This window comes from Mytilus trossulus, chromosome 9 (assembly GCF_036588685.1).
Source record: "Mytilus trossulus isolate FHL-02 chromosome 9, PNRI_Mtr1.1.1.hap1, whole genome shotgun sequence".
NCBI classification, from domain to species: Eukaryota; Metazoa; Mollusca; class Bivalvia; order Mytilida; family Mytilidae; genus Mytilus; species Mytilus trossulus.
Genome location: NC_086381.1, coordinates 68244442 through 68267189, shown reverse-complemented (window position 1 = coordinate 68267189; position 22748 = coordinate 68244442). Strand labels below are relative to the sequence as shown.

The 22748-nt window shown below is 31.6% G+C and overlaps 1 protein-coding gene across 10 annotated transcripts; it reads right to left on the bottom strand.

The window, feature by feature from the left end:
- Positions 1-8651: 8651 nt before the first annotated feature.
- On the bottom strand, positions 8652-20153 carry LOC134684173 (neurogenic locus notch homolog protein 1-like). 10 transcript variants are annotated; one of them, XM_063543445.1, is made up of 18 exons: positions 20091-20132; positions 18961-18997; positions 18565-18666; positions 18000-18095; positions 17221-17316; positions 16586-16681; positions 15968-16063; positions 15324-15419; positions 14964-15059; positions 14219-14314; positions 13266-13361; positions 12686-12781; positions 12054-12149; positions 11197-11292; positions 10585-10680; positions 9972-10067; positions 9358-9453; positions 8652-8723 (listed from the first exon to the last, which is right to left on the bottom strand). In XM_063543445.1, the coding sequence occupies exons 1-18, from the start codon at positions 20122-20124 to the stop codon at positions 8720-8722; spliced, it is 1521 nt and encodes a 506-aa protein (XP_063399515.1). In that variant the 5' UTR covers positions 20125-20132; the 3' UTR covers positions 8652-8719. The 10 variants fall into 10 exon arrangements, with proteins under 10 accessions (XP_063399515.1, XP_063399522.1, XP_063399518.1 ...); XM_063543452.1 differs by lacking the exon at positions 18565-18666 and having other exon boundaries at positions 20091-20153; XM_063543448.1 differs by lacking the exon at positions 12054-12149.
- Between the last annotated feature and the right edge of the window lie 2595 nt (positions 20154-22748).

The following is a 22748-nucleotide window of genomic DNA, read 5'->3' as shown; positions in this document are numbered from 1 at the left end:
TATATATTAAATAGAACATATTTGTCGAGCCTATGACATTTTTGACGCAGAAGGGATGCAAAGCAATTTTGTATTATATCGTCATTATTTGATTTTAGACTGGTTAAAGTTAAAAAAAATAAATAAATGATCATCACTAACTTTGTCAAACCTTCAATTGCGGAAATTGAAAATAACCCAAAAATGTATAAGAGGTTGTTTTTTTTTTGGGGGGGGGGGGGGGGTGTTTAAATTTGAGTACAATTTTTAAGGTCAATTGTCGAACACTAATTTATTTTCAATAAAATGTTTGTCTTGTTGTAAGAATAAAGTACTGTTATGAATACGACGCGAACACAACGCGGGAACGTCACTTTTTTACTGTTTATGTTTTCTGCATCAGACATCGAGTAAAATCTTGTCGCATCCTGGTCATGGCACTCACTTGTGGGGAATAGGTGAATTCTGTAACAAAACGTTGCATGTTTTAATAAGTGTAATCATTCTATAGAATGCCGAAGTATACAAGTGACACTTCATAAAATCTTACGTTACAATATAAGAAAAAAATTCCCGTTTTGTGTTCGCGCCGTTGTGTCAACAAGTACCGTGACTTATAACGTTGATAACCATTTATAAAAGTAATTTCTCACGCAATTTCAGACTTATGAATTAAATAAAAAAAAACATGTTCAAAATTGCAATGCATTGTTATACTGATAAACCCGTTTACACGCCAATAGTTTAGTACTAAATATCATGAACATATTTGATAATAATGGAAAGGGAAGCAAGGCGACTTTGTACTTGAAAAAAAAAAGAATATAAAAAGACCCTAAAGAGATTACTTCAATGCCGAAGCTTAAGTTATATGGCCACATTAGACAAAAACAAATCATCATAACACTATATAGAAAAGTGAAGATGGTTTATGGTGCTTCGGAAGGAACAATATTTACATACATATTGGACATCTGTTTGATTAAAAAAAAACAAATTATCGACATCCGCTACTCGATATATTCCTGTCGCTTATTGGCGGAAGCATGCACAGTTTTAAAATTTAACAAATTAGAACAATTTGGTTTGTTAAGGTTATTCTAGAAATGACAATTTTGAGACATAATCAATAAATACTTTTAATATTAAAAAACGTCAGGACATTTTTATAAAGCTAGTATATTGTATTTACTGAGGTGATTTTCGTTTGATAAGTTTTCCCGATTATTAAATTAAAATCAATTTGTATAAATCTTCCCTTAATATGATCAAGCAGCGAATAAACTTACAAAGAAAAGAATGCAGGGAAAAGGAAAGGATATTAGAGAATATACCTATAAGTTGGCTCTTGTAGATAATTAAATTTGGACGTAACTAAAAACATACATTACTTATTATTTTTTAGATTGCCTAGTTTTTTAGAAATGTTCTTCGGATTTCTAATATGATAAAGGCACTGATGTCAAATTGAATACAAATAAAGTATTGTTGGTACAGAGACAAAACCAATCAATGCTCCTTATAAAAATGTTACAATTATGATTATATTGAACCAGTACATATTCCCCGCAACCTTTGAAAGTTAACAGTGCAGTATGAAAGTTTTGGACGTTTTCTTTGCTCTCTTGATTTACAAGCAGTCCATACACTGTATATTAATACGAACTGGTATTGGTTTAGAAAATACCGGCTTTACCGATTTGAAGATTACAAAACAAAATTTGAACACTCGTCATGGTTTAACTGTGATAAGCTGTAACATTCTTTGTGTTGACAATGAACATTGTCGATCATATTCCTATAACAACAATACACATATATGCCAGTTATGGGGCGAAGATTTCATTCAAATTGATAAAAAACAAAGTTTAACAGAAGCTGGATGGAGCTATTACTACCTTATCAGAGGTAAGAATATGGGTCTACTATTTTTTAACAATTTCTTAACGAAATAAAAGCGCAAAATTGCTTACAATGCAATTTTTCACTTAATATCTTTTTTTCAAAGGCATCAATCACGTTAAAATAATTGCTCGTCATTGATTATCGAACTCGTTGAAGAAGCTTATTTAACCCGTTGATAGTTAATATATATCAACATCCATCGATAAATGTTTGTAAGTACTTTCATTGACTTTAACATGTTAGTTATATTTCAATGGGGCATTTTCATGTGAAAAAAAAAGTTAATTTGCAACGCTTTTGAAACTCGTCCAATGCGTTTTTGAAATAAATAAAAATTGCTTTGCGACTTGTGACAACGAAATTGGTGAAATACAAAACACCGAATTATGGCAAAAATATACTCAGATGTTTTAACTTCTAACAAGTTCGACATTCATGAGATGCAAGACTTTAACTTTAGTTTGCATGAAACGTAAAATATGAATAAATTAAGAACAAAAACAATTGAACATGTAAATATGTTTTTCATCTTAAATAGGTTCGAGATTAAAACTGCAAAGGAAGTTACCAGAACAAAAAGTTTACATATGCACCAATACATTTATACAGTTTTGCCCACAACATATCATTGCTGGAGTAACCATACAGCGAGCAACATCATAATATCAGCGAACTGTTGTCTGCAATTACCAAATAATGTCACTTAACAATATCAGTATAATTGCGGCCTTTATCATTAAGTTGACTAAGACAATGAGATATATTGAAAAGTTGAATTGCAGTGATTGTTATAGGACATCACGGTACAAAGCTCGTTTAAAAGCATAATTTTCTATCTCACCTGACTAATGGTCTATTTGGGTTACTTTCATTACATGGCAAACATTGTCCATTAACGTTTTCAAAAGTCTTCTTTGAAACTACAGGGTCAATTTGGGAATGTGTCTGCTACATTCATCCTTAGAGTATCATTGTTATAAGTGTTTTTGTCAATGCATTGCCGACAGGGCTTCCATGTAGTATGTAAAACGTAACTGTTAGGGGAAATGAAAACGTTCATATTCACTATTGTTTGAGTTATTCCAACATGAATATTATATTAACCATTTTAAAATCAGAGGATCGAATAGAAAAGTATTTTTATTAAAGTGGCTAAAATCAAAAAAAGACTAACTGTTTCCCTGACTACTATTTGTTGAGTTATTAGTGTACGTATATGACGTCATGTCAAATATTGGCTAAATGACGTCATGACCAAAAATGACTATACTTATCATGATTCTTATTTCTACTTTGTTGTTAGAATGTAGCATCACAAAACAGAAATGCCTTTCACACATTGGATTCGACTATGTTCAAGGAGTTTGTTTCTGCTATCGTTACGTGCCACAAAAACTGAACTACCAGGATGCTGTGAAAAACTGTGCTTCATTAAACGGTTATTTGGCTAAAGTAAACAGAGGACTCATTCAACATACACTGGAACACATATTGGGTATTAAGATTGATTTTTTACTATTTCATTCTAAGACAAAGAGAGCAAATAGTATCAAGTTAAATTCATTAATCTAACCTGGAACCATGTATTTATCGGCGTTTCGTTTTAATGTTACAGTGATCATATTTTTTCTAATTTTTATACAGGTGCATTAAGTAAATTGAATTATCAAATTAGATTTTCAATTTGGATTTTTGATTACACTTCTTTATTTTGAAATCCTCATGCTTTTTAAATCCTACCACTAGGTGAAATCACCCGTCATTTGAAGTTTGCATCAAGCCGACATGTATGACTTCGACTAAAATCAACTACAACACATCCCAGGGATTAAGTATTTTAACATCATTGGCAGTCATTGAAGACATGACGTGTGCAATGCTCAAAATAAATGTGTCGCCAGACAGTAGGATATAGTAAGAGTTAAACTATAGATAATATTGAACGTCGGTGTGTCTCTATATATCCCGTTTGAAAAGAATACAAATTTAGTTATGTTTTAATTTGCTGATTACAAAATCGATATTAGTGCCTATGTCAACTATATTCAAAGATCTTATTACAACATTGGTAAGATAAGTTTTACTAATCAGTTTGTTTAAAAGGTTCGATGAGTTTACACGGATCACATAGTGATTTCCGCGCTTTTAGTACCATATTACCGTAAAATTTAGGATGCGAAATATCGTTTTCTACAGGTACAGCCAATTTCTAATCAATCTATCTATGAAAGAATTTAGTAAACGTTTTAAGTAATTTTTGGTAACAAATCCATGACTTTTTTTTTACCAGTGATGTATTGATAACGTTCGTTAAGATTTATGACATCAGTACACACACGGTCATAACGAACGAGTTGGGATATATAAACACCGTTTGATGGAGCCAAAGGAACATAGCGTCTATAAAAGGAAAATTAACAATAGGTAACGAAATATCGTCTTTTTGTCACACATTTTAGTATAGAGTTTCCCTTTATAAATTGAAATGTCTAAATCTAGAAAAAGGACAAGTACTGCTGTTTATGTTAGATTTAGTTAAAGTAAGATCTGTATGTAATTTCAAATGTAAATTTATGAATATACATTTTTTTATTCCACTCAATACACTGCAGCACAAAAACACGACGGTGGTTTTAGGATTCAAGGCCAACGTGACCCTGGAAATATATGGAGATACAACAATGGCGAAACTCTTGGATATTTCAACTGGAATAAGCAGGGAAAACAACCAGATCTTAAACCTAATGAAGTTACTATTATAATAAAGAAATCAGAAGGATATCGATGGCACGACCATTACATGCATGCAAATTATAGCTCCGTTTGTCAGATTTCATAAGTTTTGACTCAATCGGCAATCTTCGGGTGACTCCGCAACTCCCCTTCTATGAGGTACGGAAACGACCGAGTTATGACAAATGAATTTAATAAAAAAAATTCAATCATATCTACCATTGAACCGTTAAAATCGAATAAGAATCATAGGCATCTCAATATTATAAGCATGTTTGTAATATACCTACTATTGCTAACATTTTTTTAAATTGATTGTTTGTATGTTTAGTTTTAATAAAAAAAAAAGGAACAGAAATGGATTCAACACGTTTCTTTATATTGTGTTTTTTGTGTATTCTGTCATTTGGAAAAGTCATAGATAAAACCATGTGAAACCACGGACATATCAGAACGGAAAGTATTTGATCAAATGTCAAAATAAAAAACTCAAACACATTAAACGGATGGAAAACAACTGTGATAATCCTGACCCAATAGTTGAATTAAATGATAATGATACAAAATGCTTTCAAAGACTCATTTTTCAATAAAGAGTTTATATTATCAATATGTAGTCTAGCAAGGTATGAGAAAGATAGGATTGTGATAAACTGGCAGTCTACATAGTTCCAATCGCACTCCTATCTTTGATAAGGTTTTCTTGGTTCCAAGAAGGTATTTACAAAATAAAAGATGTATTTTTTTAAAAGGTGTTTTACCAATAAAATTGAGATAGTCAATGTCACAATTTCTTTGAGTTGCTCTGTGCTTTTCGCTATGGTACACAAAGAAATAATCGATTAAGAACATTTCAGAGATGTAAGTCAAAATGGGCTCTATCAATTTATCAAAGAGATGTTTTGAAACCGAAAAATGCAAAGAGCCCAGAGAGGCTGTCTTTGTTCAAAGGGAAAATAAAACTTTCCTGGCCTTCTTTGCCAGCTCTTCTAGACTATGTTTGAGGTTATCAGTACACTTTAATAAGCAACCTAAAAAAATATATTCAGTAACATTCTATAAAATGAAATTGAGAATGGAAACAGTGAATGTGTCAAAGAGACAACAACCCAACCATAGAGCAGACAACAGCCGAAGGTCACCAATGGGTCTTTAATGCACCGAGAAATTCTCGCACTTGGAGGAATCATTTATCTGACACCTAAAGAAATATGTATACTAGTTCAGTGATCTTTAAGTTTTATGTGATCTTTTGGTTTGGTAGACGGGTGAATTATCCTAGTGTGGTGTTGGATAACCATAGTTTTTGTCTTTTTAATATTTAAGATTAGTTATATAAAAAAAGAAGATGTGGTATGATTGCCAATGAGTTGGCAATCATCACAAACATAAGAATATCAAGACAATTGTATAGGCCTTCCTTACTTTCAGCCATAGTGAGAAGGTTATATGCAAAAGAAGGTGAACCAGTTTAGAGTGTAGTAATTTGGCAGGTCTACATTCTTTAGTGTTAGATCTTGGGCTTAGGTCATTAACGAATATATTAAGAAGGCTGGGGCTAATGGAATTCCATTAGTATTTTTAAATATTCTGAGTATTTAATATAAAACAAACGGATGTCTAAACGTAAATGTTCAAAAAGGCTAGCAGATACGTGTTCATTTTATAACACCGGTCTGATACATTTTCTGCTTTATTATAGAAAGTTAGGATAGGCATATAACCTTTAAGATCTCGATCATTTTTTTTTTACCTCAAACAAAATTTTGCAAATTTCTTCTCAGATAGCTAATTGATAGTTATTAATGTCTTAAAACAACCATTATGTCAATCGCAATCAAACTAACTGTAAAAATCCAAAGTTGAGCCAACCCCTGCAGAACATACATGTAGGTTTGAATTATTAGCTAACTGTAGTCTGAATTAATCTAGTTCATATTAGCAAATATTACAAAAGTGACCTGGCAAGTCAAGGAAAAAAATAAAGACAACCATCATTTTAAAGTAGTTTTCTCTAATATTCTTTGGTATACATATGCAATTTATTTTTCAAAACAGGGGAAGTCCATAAACATTGGCAAATTCAAACGATAGACTTAAGTCTGCCAATTGATATTTTATCGTATGTTTTTCTATGTTGTGATGTTATGCTATTGTTTCAGAAAAAGGGAGAAGGTTTGGATCCATTAAAACGTTTAATCCCGCTGCAAATGTTTGCACCTGTCCTAAGTCAGGAATCTGATGTACAGTAGTTGTCGTTTGTTTATGTAATATATACGTGTTTCTCGTTTCTCGTTTTGTTTATATAGATTAGACCGTTGGTTTTCCCGTCTGAATAGTTTTACACTAGTAATTTTGGGGCCCTTTATAGCTTGTTGTTCGGTGTGAGCCAAGGCTCCGTGTTAAGGCCGTACTTTAACCTATAATGGTTTACTTTTTAAATTGTTATTTGGATGGAGAGTTGTCTCATTGGCACTCACACCACATCTTCCTATATCTATTAATCAATTAAGTGAACAAAAGGAAAACGACTGTCATATATCTAACTTGGTAAGCCTTTTTTGAATGAAAATAGCAGCTATACCTGGTTTTATATCTATCTCAATCTCCCACTTGCATGACAGTTGCTTTTTGTTAGAGTAATATGTTCATATGATAATGATTCAGATACAGTAACCAAAACTGTGTACACACTCATCACAAGTGATTTCTGGATTCCTCATGATCATCTAATATTCATTTTTAGAATTTCATATGAAAATAATATTATTCAAAATTAGAAATATATTTGAAAAATACTATAAATACTATAAACATATTTATCACGAATTATTTGTATATGTACCTGCTTTACCTGTCAAATATGTTTGTGCAAATATAAGGATTGCGTGAAACAAAAAAAAAACAATATCCTAAAGGGCGCATTTGTAATACGTACAGTCATATGACGGAATTGTCCTATAAGAAGTCCAAATGCACAATATTTATATAAAAAAATCAGTCTTTTAAAGTCATCTAGAGACCTAATAATACAAATACCGATATAAGAACGCCGAAGAACATCAACATCTGCCTCTCTGAGGTTTTCTTTCATGACCTAATAATGTTTCCATATTGTCATTAAGGCAGATGGCAGAAATTATTTGATTAATGCATGCCTATATTGTTGCCCTCATAATATGCCATTTAAGAATACCAATTTTAAAATGAGAGTATAATAATGAGTTGAAATGAATATTTTTGATTCGTTCATGAACAAGACCGATATATGAATTTCTAACTTACTATATCGTAAGGTTTCAACAGTAAGAAAGGCATTTATATTCTATCTAAAATATCTTTTCAATAGCTTGACAGTTCTTTGCCTTTTTTCGAAATGTATTATTGTTTTACGAATATATAAAGGCAACAGAAGTCTACTGCTATTTGAAAGTAATAAATCGATTGAGAGGGAAAAGATCCGGGTTACACGCTAAAACTGAGGTGAACACATCAAATGTAAGAGCGAAACAACAGAAACACTAAAGTGCAACAAAAAACAAAAAACAAAAAACAAACAAACGACAATGCAAAACACACAGAAACGAGCAATTAGATAACAATAAGAAGCAGTAAATACAAATGTTTACGTCTCACTACATAATATACAATTATGGCCCGTTGAAAAGGTGAATATCCAAAATTGTCAACACGAGAAGGTTATTTCGTTGAGGGCACAGCCCGAAGTGCAATAACTTTTAATGGTTGTCAATTGTGGATATTCATCGATTCTACATTTGTGTTCTAGAACTTTTCGAATGTACAACAAAGGTACAATCTTTTTGTAAAATATTGATGGCCCTGAAAAGGACCATTTATAAGAGATGTCTTCGACTGATGGCACTCTATTCATCTCCATTGCCTTATTTCCTCGTCTCTCGACGGGCTTCCAGTGTAACGTAAACGCTGCCATTTTGTTTAGATTCTCGTTTTCAATAATGATTCAAGAATATTTGCACTTTCATATAGGAGCTTTTGAAAAAAAACATTGGTAATGTATTTTACATTTTTATATGTTTGAATATAGTGGAATTGTTCAAAAAGTTTTCCATGGTGACATCCTTCATCTACAATAAATAAAAAACGCATTCATTAATTAAGCATATATCTTTTTAACTTATCTTAGAAATTAGTTATATGTTTTAATTTGGGTTCTGTCGATCTTTCAAAAATAAAAATTATTAGTGGAATTATAAATAAAATTCATCATGTTCATTCAAACGGCATTTATTAGAAAAATATTTTTTTTTGCCTGACGTCTTGGGATGCAGTTCTTAAATGACACGAACATTTGATAAAGAAAACTCAGTGATAATCGAAAATGCTAGCTAGATGTCTATATAAGGGAAGATATATATCATTTACAGTCGTGTTGGTCTTGCCGCGGCAGATATTGTGTTAAGCAAAATCAATCAAATTAAATAAGAAGATAATAACCCTCTTTAGAGTTTCCTCATCTAAATTGATGGCACTTGTTAAATTGTAATTTAATATGATTTTTTACAGGCTTATCTTCAAAACTTAATTATGACTACTGAACTTTAATTTAGGGAATTTTAGGTCTTACAGTAATCATTTATACAACTAATTCTTTTAAGATTATACACGCTGTTAAAGAATTATTCACAAAATCGCTTATTAAAGGGATAATTCCAAATATTAATTTGGGAAAGATCGTTCGAACAAGAGCTCCCTACTTACTTGTGATGACAATGACATGTTCCGGCATGGTCACAGTGTCCCGGTGTTCCATTTGCACACGTGCAAGACCCACCATCCGAACATGTGTCTTGTCGTCTAAAAATACAATTACGGTTCACTTATCATAAGTTACTTTTTGACAATGTCTTTAGAATACTAGTATATGTGGGATTTTGTTGATGATTTAATTAATCATACTGTGTCAAATGAGTGTCGATCAAGCATTAACAAGAATTTGTCATCAATAACCATATTTTATTCTCTAATGTAAAATGCGACTGTACGAAGTTAAAGAAGAAAAAATCAACTATAAAAGATTGTTTTAAGACGCCAGACAAATTTTCAGTCTACATAGGACTTAAACGTTTCGCTTGAATTGATAAAGTAGAAATAAGACTATATAAATAAGCGTGTTCCTTTTTTTAAAATCCACTGTTAAAATTACCACGACAATTTTTTACTGAAACAGTCAAATTAGAAAAAGACAGAAAACAATCAGAAAGTGACTTAGGATTTGAAAAACTACAACTAAGGTTGATAAGATTTTATTTAAAAAGAAATTATTCCAAATAAAAATTTGGGAAAGATTGTTCGAACAAAAGCACCCTACTTACTTGTGATGACAATGACATGTTCCGGCATGGTCACAGTGTCCCGGTGTTCCATTTGCACAAGTGCAAGCCCCACCATCAGAACATGTATCTTGTCGTCTAAAATACAATAACGGTTCACTTATCATAAGTTAGTTTTTGATAGTGTCTTTAGATTACTAGTACATGTGAGATTTTGTTTATGATTTAATTCATCATACTGTGTCAAATAAGTGTCATTCAAGAATTAACAAGAATTTGTTATCAATACCCCTGTTTTATTTTCTGTTGTGAAATATGACTGTACGAAGTAAAAAACCAAAAAAGCACCAACTATACAAGATTTTTTAAAGACGCCAGACGCATGTTCAGTCTACATAGGACTCAAACGTTTCGCTTGAATTGATAAAGTAGAAATAAGATTATATAAGTAAGTATATTCCTTTTTTTAAATCCACTGTTAAAGTTACCACGACAAGATTTCACTGAAACAGTTAAATTAGAAAAAGACAGAAAAAAATCAGAAAGTGATTTAGGATTTGAAAAACTACAACTTAGGTTGATAAGACTTTTTTTAAAAGGATTATTCCGAAGAAAAATTTGGGAAAGATTGTTCGAACAAGAGCTCCCTACTTACTTGTGATGACAATGACATGTTCCGGCATGGTCACAGTGTCCCGGTGTTCCATTTGCACACGTGCAAGCCCCACCATCAGAACATGTATCTTGTCGTCTAAAATACAATAACGGTTCACATATCATAAGTTAGTTTTTGACAGTGTCTTTAGATTACTAGTACATGTGAGATTTTGTTTATGATTTAATTCATCATACTGTGTCAAATAAGTGTCATTCAAGCATTAACAATAATTTGTTATCAATAACCCTGTTTTATTTTCTGTTGTGAAATATGACTGTACGAATTAAAGATAAAAAAAACACTAACAATACAAGATTGTTTTAAGACCTAAGACGCATGTTCAGTCTACGTAGGTTTCCAACATTTCGCTTGAATTGATAAAGTAGAAATAAGATTATATAAGTAAACTCGTTTCTTTTTTAAATCCACTGTTAAAGTTACCAAGACAAGTTTTTACTGAAACAGTTAAATTAGAAAAAGACAGAAAACAACCAGAAAATGATTTAGGATTTGAAAACCTACAACTAAGGTTGATAAGACTTTTTTAAAAAGGAATTATTCCGAATAAAAATTTGGGAAAGATTAATCGAACAAGAGCTCCCTACTTACTTGTGATGACAATGACATGTTCCGGCATGGTCACAGTGTCCCGGTGTTCCATTTGCACACGTGCAAGCCCCACCATCAGAACATGTATCTTGTCGTCTAAAATACAATTACGGTTCACTAATCATAAGTCACTTTTTGACAATGTCTTTAGATTACTTGTACATGTGAGATTTTGTTTATGATTAAATGAATCATACTGTGTCAAATGAGTGTCGATCAAGCATTAACAAGAATTTGTTATCAATAACCCTATGTTATACTCTGTTGTAAAATGTGACTGTACGAAGTTTAAGAAAAAAAACCAACCATACAAGAATTTTTTAAGACGCCAGACGCATGTTCAGTCTACATAGGACTCAAACGTTTCGCTTAAATTGATAAAGTAGAAATAAGATTATATAAGTAAGAGTGCTCCTTTTTAAATTCACTGTTAAAGCTACAACGACAAGTTTTTACTGAAACAGTAAAATTAGAAAAAGACAGAAAACAATCAGAAAGTGACTTAGGATTTGAAAACCTACAACTATGGTTGATAAGATTTTTTTTTTAAAAAGGAATTTATCCAAATAAAAATTTGTAAAATGTGACTGTACAAAGTTTAAGAAACAAAAACCAACTATACAAGATTTTTTAAAGAGGTCAGACACATGCTCAGTCTATATATGACACAAATGTGACGCTGGAATTGATTATGAAGAAAGAAGATGACATTACAAAATCGCAATAGTCAGAAAACAATCAGAAAGTGGCATAGGATTTGAAAACTACAACTTAGGTTGATTAGACTTTTTTAAAAGGGAATTATTCCAAATAAAAAATTTGGGAAAAGATCTATCGAAATAGAGCTCCCTACTTACTTGTGATGGCAATGACATGTTCCGGCATGGTCACAGTGTCCCGGTGTTCCATTTGCACACGTGCAAGACCCACCATCAGAACATGTATCTTGTCGTCTAAAAATACAATTCGAGGTTACAAATGATAAGCCCCATTATAATTGACTTTTGAATATGGACAGTTAGGCAATTGTGTTTTTAAGTAACACCGGCTTTGAAAACTAACAGATTGCATTATGTGTCAAATAAGTTGTTGATCAGCCATCAGCAATAATTTGTTTTTAAAAACATATTTGATTTATTGTTGAAATATGTGAGCGCACGAAGTCTTAGAAAAAAAACTTCTGAAATATACAAGACTTATAATTGTGAACGCAAGACGCATGTTCCGCCAACATTAGGTCCGAAAGGGACAATGCAATCAAAATAGTAGAAACAAGATTCGAATAGTTTTGTTCCTATAATTTGAAGCCGGTATTCAAGTTGCCACGTCAATTTTTAATTGAAGAGTGCGAAATAAAAAGAAATAAATAAATCAGAAAGTGACTTAAGATTTTAAGTTCTAATACTAAGGTTGATAAGAATAATTTTAAAAGGATTATTCCTGATAAATATTTGAGAAAAGACTGTTCGACCAATTGCATCCTACTTACTTGTGATGGCAATGACATACTCCATTATGGTCGCAGTGTCCCGGTATTCCATTTGTACAATTGCAAGTTCCACCATCAGTACATGCATCTTGCCGTCTAAAAATACAATGACAGTTTACTTATAATAAGACCCATTGTCAATGACTTTAGAATATATATTGTCAGGTATTTATATCTTTAAGTAACACCAGCTATGAAAACTAACCGATGTTTTACTGTGTCAAATGAGTTGTTGATCAGCTATAAACAACTATTTGTTATCAACAAAACTATTTTCTCTCATTTGCAATAGGTGACGACTGCAAGAATATTAGAAAAGAACCTTGTTAAATATACAAGACGTATCGGACATCTACATTAGACTCGAATCGAAAACTAGATTAGATTATGTTTGTTCCTATTATTTTGAAGGCCGGTATTCAAATTTCCAGATAGATTATTACGGAAGAGTTAAGAATTAAAAAAAATAAATAAAAAAATCAGAAAGTGACTTAGGATTTAAAAAAATACAAACTAAGATTGATCAGAATCATTTAAAATATTTGGGAAAAGATCATTCGAACAATAGTACACTACTCACTTGTGATGACAATGACATGTTCCGGCATGGTCACAGTGTCCCGGTGTTCCATTAGCACAAGTGCATGATCCACCATCTGAGCATGTTGTTTGTCGTCTAAAAATACAATTCGAGTTCACAAATGATATGACTTATCACTTATTTGTTATGAATACCTTGGGTTTTGCATTTACAATAACCTCAAAATTGCCCGGGCAAAAAAAGTATTTTAAAATTGTGCACTGATTCCAAATGACGTGACGTTATTGCACGCTTGACGACACTTTTGTGACAAAATGTGTAAGCTTTTACCTGTTATGTTTCGTTTACTTGTTATAATTGAATTTGTTTTCCTCTTTAATGTAGAACTTAAATATGTGATGAACAGATTATAACATGTCTTTTCCATATTGGCCCTGGTATCATCCCGAGACTCCCATATCGGGACCGAGGCTTAGGCATGTTATAATTTATACTCATTAGCATTGACTTTTTAATATGGTCCGTTAGACATTTTATAATTAAAGTAACACCTGCTATGAAATCTTATAAATTTCATTCTGTGTCAAATGAGTTGTTGATCAGCCATCAACAATAGTTTGTTATCAAAGACATATTTTACGCTCTGTTGCAATATGTGACTGCAAGAAGTCTTAGAAAACAACTTAACTTACAAGACTTATAACTGTGTACGCACGACACATGTTCTATATTAGACCCAAAACGAACGATTGAATCTGAACAGTAGAAACAAGATTAGATTAGTTTTGTTCCTATTATTTCGAAGCCAGGATCAAGTTACCCCGTGAAGTTTCTGCTCAAAGAGTTAAAAATTAGGAAAGAACGAAATGCATTGAAATAAGACAAAATTAAAAAAAAAAAAAAACATCAAAGATTCCTCAGAAAAGTTTAAAAAGAATTATTCCTTATAAATATTTCATAAAAAAACGTTCGAACAAGAGCTCCCTTCTTACTTGTGATGGCAATGACATGTTCCGGCATGATCACAGTGTCCTGGTGTTCCATTTGCACACGTGCAAGATCCACCATCTGAGCATGTATCTTGTCGTCTAAAATACAGTTACGGTTTACTAATAATAATATACTTTGCAATGATTTTGGATTACATTTGGGAGGTTTTCGTATGATTAAAATGAAACCTACAATAATAAAAAACATAGAATGCTATGCCAAACAAGTCGTTTTTCAAGAATTATCAAGAATTTGTTATTAATAACCCTATTTTTCTCCCTGTGATTTGTGACCTTACGATATTTAAAAAAAAACCAATACCACCAAATATACAAGAAGTTTTTAAGACGCAAGACGCATGTTCAGTCTACATAGGACTAAAACGTGACGCAAAAACGATAAAGTTGAAAGAAGATTTTATCTTTATGCTTGTAACTTTTAAATATAGCCACGATTTATGTAACATCGACAAATTTGTACTGCAATAGTAAGAATTAGTATATATGGAAATAAATCAGAAAATGCATACGGATTAAAAAAAACTGCAATTGAGGTTGATAAAAATCATTCAAAAAAGAATTATTCCATATGAATATTTGAGAAAAGATCTTACGAACAAGAGAAAAAAACATGAAAAAGTAGAAAAGAGATAATATTGAATTTGTTATTATTATTTTTAGCCTGTATTCAATTAACACATAAAGTTTTTCCTGCGAATACAGATTTAAAAAGGAGTTAACTACTCACTTGTGATGGCAATGACATGTTCCGGCATGGTCGCAGTGTCCTGGTGTTCCATTTGCACAAGTGCAAGATCCACCATCTGAGCATGTTGTCTGTCGTCTAGGAAAACAATTCGATACACAAATGATTAGACCAATTAGCATTGGCTTTTGAATATGGACAGTGTGCATTTGTAAATTAAAAGTAACACCGGCTATCAAATATAATAAACTTGATAACGTGAATACGAAAGAAAAAGAAATGAACCAGAATGTGACTGAAGATTTTGAAAACTGTGACTAAGGTTGATCAGAATAATTTCAAAAAGATCATTCCAATTAAATCTTTGAGAAAAGATTGCCTGAACAAGAGCACACTACTTACTTGTGATGGCAATGACATGTTCCAGCATGGTCACAGTGTCCTGGTGTTCCATTAGCACAAGTGCAAGATCCACCATCTGAGCATGTTGTTTGTCGTCTAAAAATACAATTCGAGTTCACAATTAATTAGATCAATTAGTATTGATTTTTTGAATATGGATAGTGTGCATTTGTATTTTTTTATAACACTGGCTATAAAAACTTATAGATTTCATTCTGTGTCAAATGAGTTGTTGATCACCAATTGCAATCAAGAATATTTTTTTATCAAAAACATATTTTACTCTCTGTTGAAATAAACTGCAAGAAGTCTTAGAAAAGACTAAATAAAAAATATACAAAACTGATGAATGTGTATGCAAGACGCATGTTTCGCCTACGTTGGACTCAAAAGGAACAATATAATCGAAACAGTAAAAAACAAGATTAGATTAGTTGTGTTCCTCTTATTTTGTATCCAATATCAAAGTTACCACGTCAAGCTTTTACTGGAAGAGTTAAGAATTAGAAAATGAACGAAATGAATTCGAATAAGACAAGATTTGAACAAAAAACAATCAAAGATTGATCAGAATTATTTAAAGTTGATTATTTTCTTAGATTTTTTTTTAGTAAAGATCGTTCGAAAAAGAGCATACTACTTACTTGTGATGACAATGACATGTTCCAGCATGGTCACAGTGTCCCGGTGTTCCATTTGCACAAGTGCATGATCCACCATCCGAGCATGTTGTTTGTCGTCTAAAATACAATTCGAGTTCACAAATGATTAGACCCATTAGAATTGACCTTTGAATATTGACAGTTATTCATTGTATTTTTAAGTAACACCAGCTATGAAAACTCATAGATTTTGATTCATAATGTGTCAAATTAGTTGTTGATTAGCCATAAACAATAAATTGTTATAAAACATATTTTTATCTCCGTTGCAATATGTGACTGCACGAAGTCTTCGAAAAGACTTATTAAATAAACAAGATTTATAAATGTGTACGCAAGACACATGTTCCGCCTACACTACCCCAAAAGGAACGGCTCAATCTTAACAGGATAAATAAGATTATATTAGTTCTGTTCCTATTATTTTGAAGCCAGTATCAAAGTTATCACGCCAAGGTTTTACTGGGAGAGTTAAGAATTAGAAAACGAACAAAACGGATAAAACGAGAACGCAATCAAAGATTGATTAGACTCATTTAAAAAGAATGATTCCTTGTAGATATTTGAGAAAAGATCGTTCGATGATATCACACTACTTACTTGTGGTGGCAATGACATACTCCGTTATGGTCGCAGTGTCCTGGTGTTCCATTTGCACAAGTGCAAGTTCCACCATCTGTACATGTATCTTGTCGTCTAAAATACAATGACGGTTTACTAATAATAAGACCAATTATAATTGTGTTTAGAATAAGAACAGTTGGGTATTTATATTTTTAGTAACATAAGCTAAGAAATACTTGAAAACTTATAGATTTATTTCTGTGTCAAATAAGTTGTTGATCAGCAATAAACCATAGTTTGTCATAAAAAAAGTTCTCTCTGTTGCAATATCTGACTGCACGATTCTTAGCAAAACAAATGTCAAATATACAAGACTTATATAATTTTGTACGCTAGACGCATGAGCCGAATACATTAGACTCAAAAGGGGCGATAGAATCGAACAGTAGAAACAAGCTTAGATTTGTTTTGTTCCTATGATTTTGTAGCCAGTATTTAAATTACGAGGTCAATGTTTTACGGAAAATTTAAGAATTAGAAAAAGAAAACAATGAATCAGAAAGTGACAAAAATTGAGAAACTAAAAGCAAGATTGATCAAATTTATTTGAAAAAGATTATTCCTGATATATTTTGGAAATACGAACGTCAGAAGAAAAACACACTACTTACTTGTGATGGCAATGACATACTCCATTATGGTCACAGTGTCCCGGTGTTCCATTTGCACAAGTGCAAGTTCCGCCATCTGTACATGTATCTTGTCGTCTAAAATGCATTAACAATAATAAAATCCTTTGGTAATGACTTGGAAATACATTTGGGATTTATTTTTATGATTTATGATTAGATTCAACTTTTTATGAAAAAACATATATAAATATATAAGAAGATGTGGTATTATCAAATGAGACAACTCTCCATCTAAGCCACAATATGTAAAAGAAAAACCATTAGAGGTTAAGTACGGTCTTCAACATGGAACCTTGGATCACACCGAACAGCAAGCTATAAAGGGTCCAAACAATGAGTTTGTTTTGTGCCAAATGAGTTTGTTGTTGTTCAATCTTGGTATATAATATGTTATAAATAACTTTATTTTTCTCTCTGTTGAAATATGTGGCTGTACGAAGTCTTACAAAACCTACGATATACAATATTTTTTTTATTTTAGACGCCAGACCCATGTTCAAAGAACTCAAACGTGACGCTAGAATAAAAAGAAAAAGAATCAAAATTATATTGTGTTTTTTCTGGTTATAACAGCCAATATTAAAGTTACCGCAACAAGTTTGTAATGGAGGAGTGAGCATTATAAAAAGAAAGAAATGAATAAGAGAGTGACTTAAGATTTAAAAAACTGCAACTTAGGTTGATCAGAATCATTTAAAAAATGTAACTCTAAATAAACATTTACGAAAAGATCGTTCGAACAATAGTACACTACTTACTTGTGATGACAATGACATGTTCCAGCATGGTCACAGTGTCCTGGTGTTCCATTAGCACAAGTGCAAGAACCACCATCTGAGCATGTTGTTTGTCGTCTAAAAAATTCAAATCAACTTAATTTTCTTTATAGAACATTTTGTATTTGATTGGATGTATGTTGACTATGAAATGAAGACAACTTGTATTTATACAATAAGACAGTTAAGAAAATGTAAGATATACGTACACATTGTGTGATGGAAGTCGCCAACCAATCCATAGCGACACACTCAATAAACATACAAAAGACTATAGAAAAACCAGTTTGAATGGCCGTTTTAAAAGGTTAAGAAAGCATTTTGGTTTATGATGAAACGAAATGTTTGACATGAAAATTACTAACGGCATAAAAGCTGAATAATGTAAACAATAGAACTGCATTATAATAATGATAAAAAAAGACAGCTTAGTTAACATCAGGAAAAAGCCAAATAGAATTCTTTGTAAATGTCAAAACTATCCTTAGAATGGCGTGTCCATCCTCCTACTGAATTAGCTTGGTTGTAATCATCTTTCTTTTCTTACCTGTGATGACAATGACACACTCCATTGTGGTCACAATGTCCTGGGGGATTGCCATCACCACAATCACATGTCTCTCCGTTTCCACATTTGGCAGCTTGACGTCTAATAAAAGATTACTTGTTTTTATCAAATAATGTACTACTAGTATAACTGCAACTTACATATATATGCCGTTCTAAGTTTTTTTTAACAACTTCCTCATTTGAGCAGTGTACAACATCGAAAAAATCTTTACTGGGGTATAAACTAGTATGAACAAGTGCTATTTCTGAAACCCTTTTTCTTCCAAAAAGAGTCTCATAAAATACTACAACATATATTTAGTATAGATGACTTATGCCTTTTAAAATATATATCTTATTTAACCGAATCTCGATATCACATTGATTAAATTACCTCTCTGTTTCTAGTGCTGTGCAAACACATGCTGCAGCTGGAAATAAAATAACAACACTATTAAAAATCTTGTTGTGCATGTTGTATTTCTTAGTCTTTTAATTTAATAATGACAAATAACTTAGTTCAAATGGATCTGCGACCTGTAATTAACATTTGATGCGATATATCATAGAACAAAGTTTAATTTTGAAACAAAGTTCTTCCTCATAGCTGTAAATAAGTAAGATCATTTGTTTTATTTAGTATCATATAAAATTGAAAAGGGAGGACATGTGTTTCATTTTCATATCAGTTTTGTTACCAATCTTCCGGGAATAAGTGTGTTTCAATATCAAAACAAAGGTTTGCTAAATTTGTTAAGCACACACCAAGATCTGGTATAAATTTGACTTGAAATGGTTGTTAGTTTATAAAACGTCAGAAAAATAGCATTGAATGCTTGAAATTAACGAGTTGAACAAGGGTTTGCATTATTGCATTAGTGGTTTTATCTGAAACATATCTTCTGAGTATTTCAGGCGAGGCATAATATTCACTGTTATTAAACACTATTAAATACCATCCTTCGATTATGATTACTGTTTTAATTAAGTCAGTAGCCAACATCTAATATATATTATATCTTTATTTTGTGTCAGTTTGTACTCGAATTAAGTTGATATTTTTAATGTATGTTTGAATTTTAATTTCAACTTGTTTAGACACAGTTGGATATTAAGTTGAAATTTGATTTTAACAATGGAACAAGTATAAAATTATCATCATAATGTTTCTTCATATATAAACATCCTTAGATTTTATAAGCATTTCTAATCAAGAACTACCCGGCAATGCGTCTCAAACGCACTTAATTTACAAAGTGTTATATGTTATCACTAAAAATGAGTTGATAGTACTGGAGGTTAGCGTCAGCTCAGTTAAACTATCCTCGAAACTGATTTTGAGCATTCATGATTAGTATAAACTAAGTGAAACGCTTCGGACATAAGAAAATTATCAAGCGCTTTTGTAAAGTATAGTTTTGCAAACATGACAAAACAATGCAATTCTCAAAGTGCCACATAAGGTAAAACAACAGAAATCTTGAACCGTCTGATTTTTTTCTAACCAAAAGTGAAACAACTCACCAAAAATAACAGCGATTACCAGACTAATCCTCATTTTCGTAACTGGAGATAGGAACAATAGACATCCAAGGATTGTTCGTTTATATACATATGTAAACTTGATCTCTGACCCATATTCTCAGCCGTGATAATACAACACGTTACCTTAAAATGTCGCATATACATGTTAGTAGTCCAATGTTTTATATTGTAGGCCAGGTTTCATGCAACACTCATATGATAATAATATTTGGAAATTAATTCCTGGCCTACGGTACTAAATACTGAATAGTATAGTACATATGCATGAAGAAATTTACAAAAAGTATATCATGTGTTTATAAGATAAACGTTATTAACAATGTAAAGAAATCAAAGAAATATACAGATTGTTAATCTGAGTATTATAAATCTAATATTTTCTGAAAATAATTTAATAATAAAATTTTGTTCCAACTTTTACTTTGGAACAATAGATAAGTTTGCTCATGTCCCAAATCCGCCCAAGATGTCTCCAGTAACGCTCAAATTTATAAGCTGGACGCTTTCATGTAACAGAAAATTTCTAAGATACAATATCAATTAAAAGGCAATACTGTATGTGTTTTTTTGCTAGTGAAGATCATTTTGTTAAAAAAATCACTTCATGTAAGTGCAAAATAATTTCTTAAAGGAATGACTATAGTATTTTTTCTGTCTATAAAGGAATAACATAAAACATGTGGTGCACATTTGAATAACGTGCGTAGTAGGTTATTTAAAAGTGTGCACCATATTTTTTTTATGTTATTTCGAATAGATACAAAAATATTTTACATTCATCTTTTATAATTTAATTCTACATTCCATTTCACCAGCCCAGTAGTCAACACTTCGGTGTTGACATAAATATATCAATAACGTGGTCATTTTTTTTTTTTTAAAATTTCCTGTTTACAAAAAATTGAATTTTCAAAAAACTAAGGATTTTCTTATCCTAGGCATAGATTACCTTAGCCGTATTTGGCACACTTTTTTTGAATTTTTGACCCTCAATGCTCTTCAACTTTGTACTTATTTGGCTTTATAAATATTTTGATATGATCGTCACTGATGAAACTTTTGTAGACGAAATGCGCGTCAAGCGTACTAAATTATAATCATGGTACCTTTGATAACTATTTACACCACTGGGTCGATGTCACTGCTGGTAGACGTTTCTTCCCCGAGAGTATCATCAGCCCACTAGTCAACACTTAAAAGATTATATATTATATTACAAATTATATTTTAAATTTTTTCTGAAATTAGTTCTATCAAATCTTAGGATTTTTCAACCCTGTATACCATCGTTCACCATGCATCTTAAATTGAAAAATCCTCTATAAGCAACAATCCACAATGCTTTTCAACATTAAAATTCGCAATGGTTCCGTCGAACCCAGTGTCTCGCCTACTTCTGCTATTAATCGCAGGCCCAACAACAACGAGGTAAAAAAATGATAAAAATATTCCTTTAAGAGTCTCTATACTATCTTTTTGTCTGCAAGACGCTTCTGTTGAAGTTTGATAAAATACCGGATATTTTATGAATCTTACAAATGTTTTAAATACTTTATTACTTTGGGACACCATACGGTATATTCATTTGCTAATAGTGAAAAAAAAGATAAAGCATGCTACACAAAGAAATATGTGATCAGTATGCTGAAGGTTCTTATTGACAATTGACATATTTGTTGAACTTGGAGGTAAGGCTTTTTCAACAAATTGTCGGCATTTCTACTAGAAATTGAAGAAACAACAGACACGGCTTCCTCCGCCTCATTTTCAGACATATACCTCAAATTTGACATACATGGTCATTTCAGTACCTAAATCTATGTCCAAAAAAGAAGAAGTAAATCACAAAAATACTGAACTCAGAGGAAAATCAATTTGGAAAGTCCATAATCACATGGCAAAATCAAAAAACAAAACGCATAAAAAACGAATGGACAAGAACTGTCATATTCCTGACTTGGTACAGGCATTTTCAAATGTAGAAAATGGTGGATTAAACCTGGTTCTATAGCGCTAACCCTCTCACTTTAATAACAGTCTCGTCAAATTCCACTACATTTACATGATGCGTTAAATAAACAGTCACAATTAATAAAATAGTTAAAATATGGGTACATCAGTCATTATCGTATAACAATTTTAAAAGGAACAATTTAACAGGACACAAAAACATCTACTATCTACGAACACATGGATTGATTTGAGTGTTTGACGTCAGAAAAATTATATACGTCACATAAATTTGTCGTTCAATGTGCATACAAACAATTTTAAAATTTACATAGGCAATGTACGCATACAGGGTTAAAAAATCAAAAGTATGTAAGAATAAATTACGGAAATAGACCGAGATTCAAACTAGTCCAAAAGTTATACATAGAATTTATGAGAATCCAAAACTTTTAAAAGTAACAATTTAACAGGACACAAAAACATCTACTATCTACGAACACATGGATTGATTTGAGTGTCTGACGTCAGAAAAATTATATACGTCACATAAATTTGTCGTTCAATGTGCATACAAACAATTTTAAAATTTACATAGGCAATGTACGCATACAGGGTTAAAAAATCAAAAGTATGTAAGAATAAATTACAGAAATAGACCGAGATTCAAACTAGTCCAAAAGTTAT

Excerpts from the sequence above, each read along its gene's own strand:
- LOC134684173 (XM_063543445.1), bottom strand. The coding sequence starts at position 20,124 with ATGAGGATTAGTCTGGTAATCGCTGTTATTTTTG. Across the intron at positions 18,096-18,564 it reads GTGTGTCATTGTCATCACAG|ACGACAAACAACATGCTCAG; the intron begins GTAAGAAAAGAA and ends TGAATTTTTTAG. Across the intron at positions 10,068-10,584 it reads ACATGTCATTGTCATCACAA|ACGACAAGATACATGTTCTG; the intron begins GTAAGTAGGGAG and ends ATTGTATTTTAG.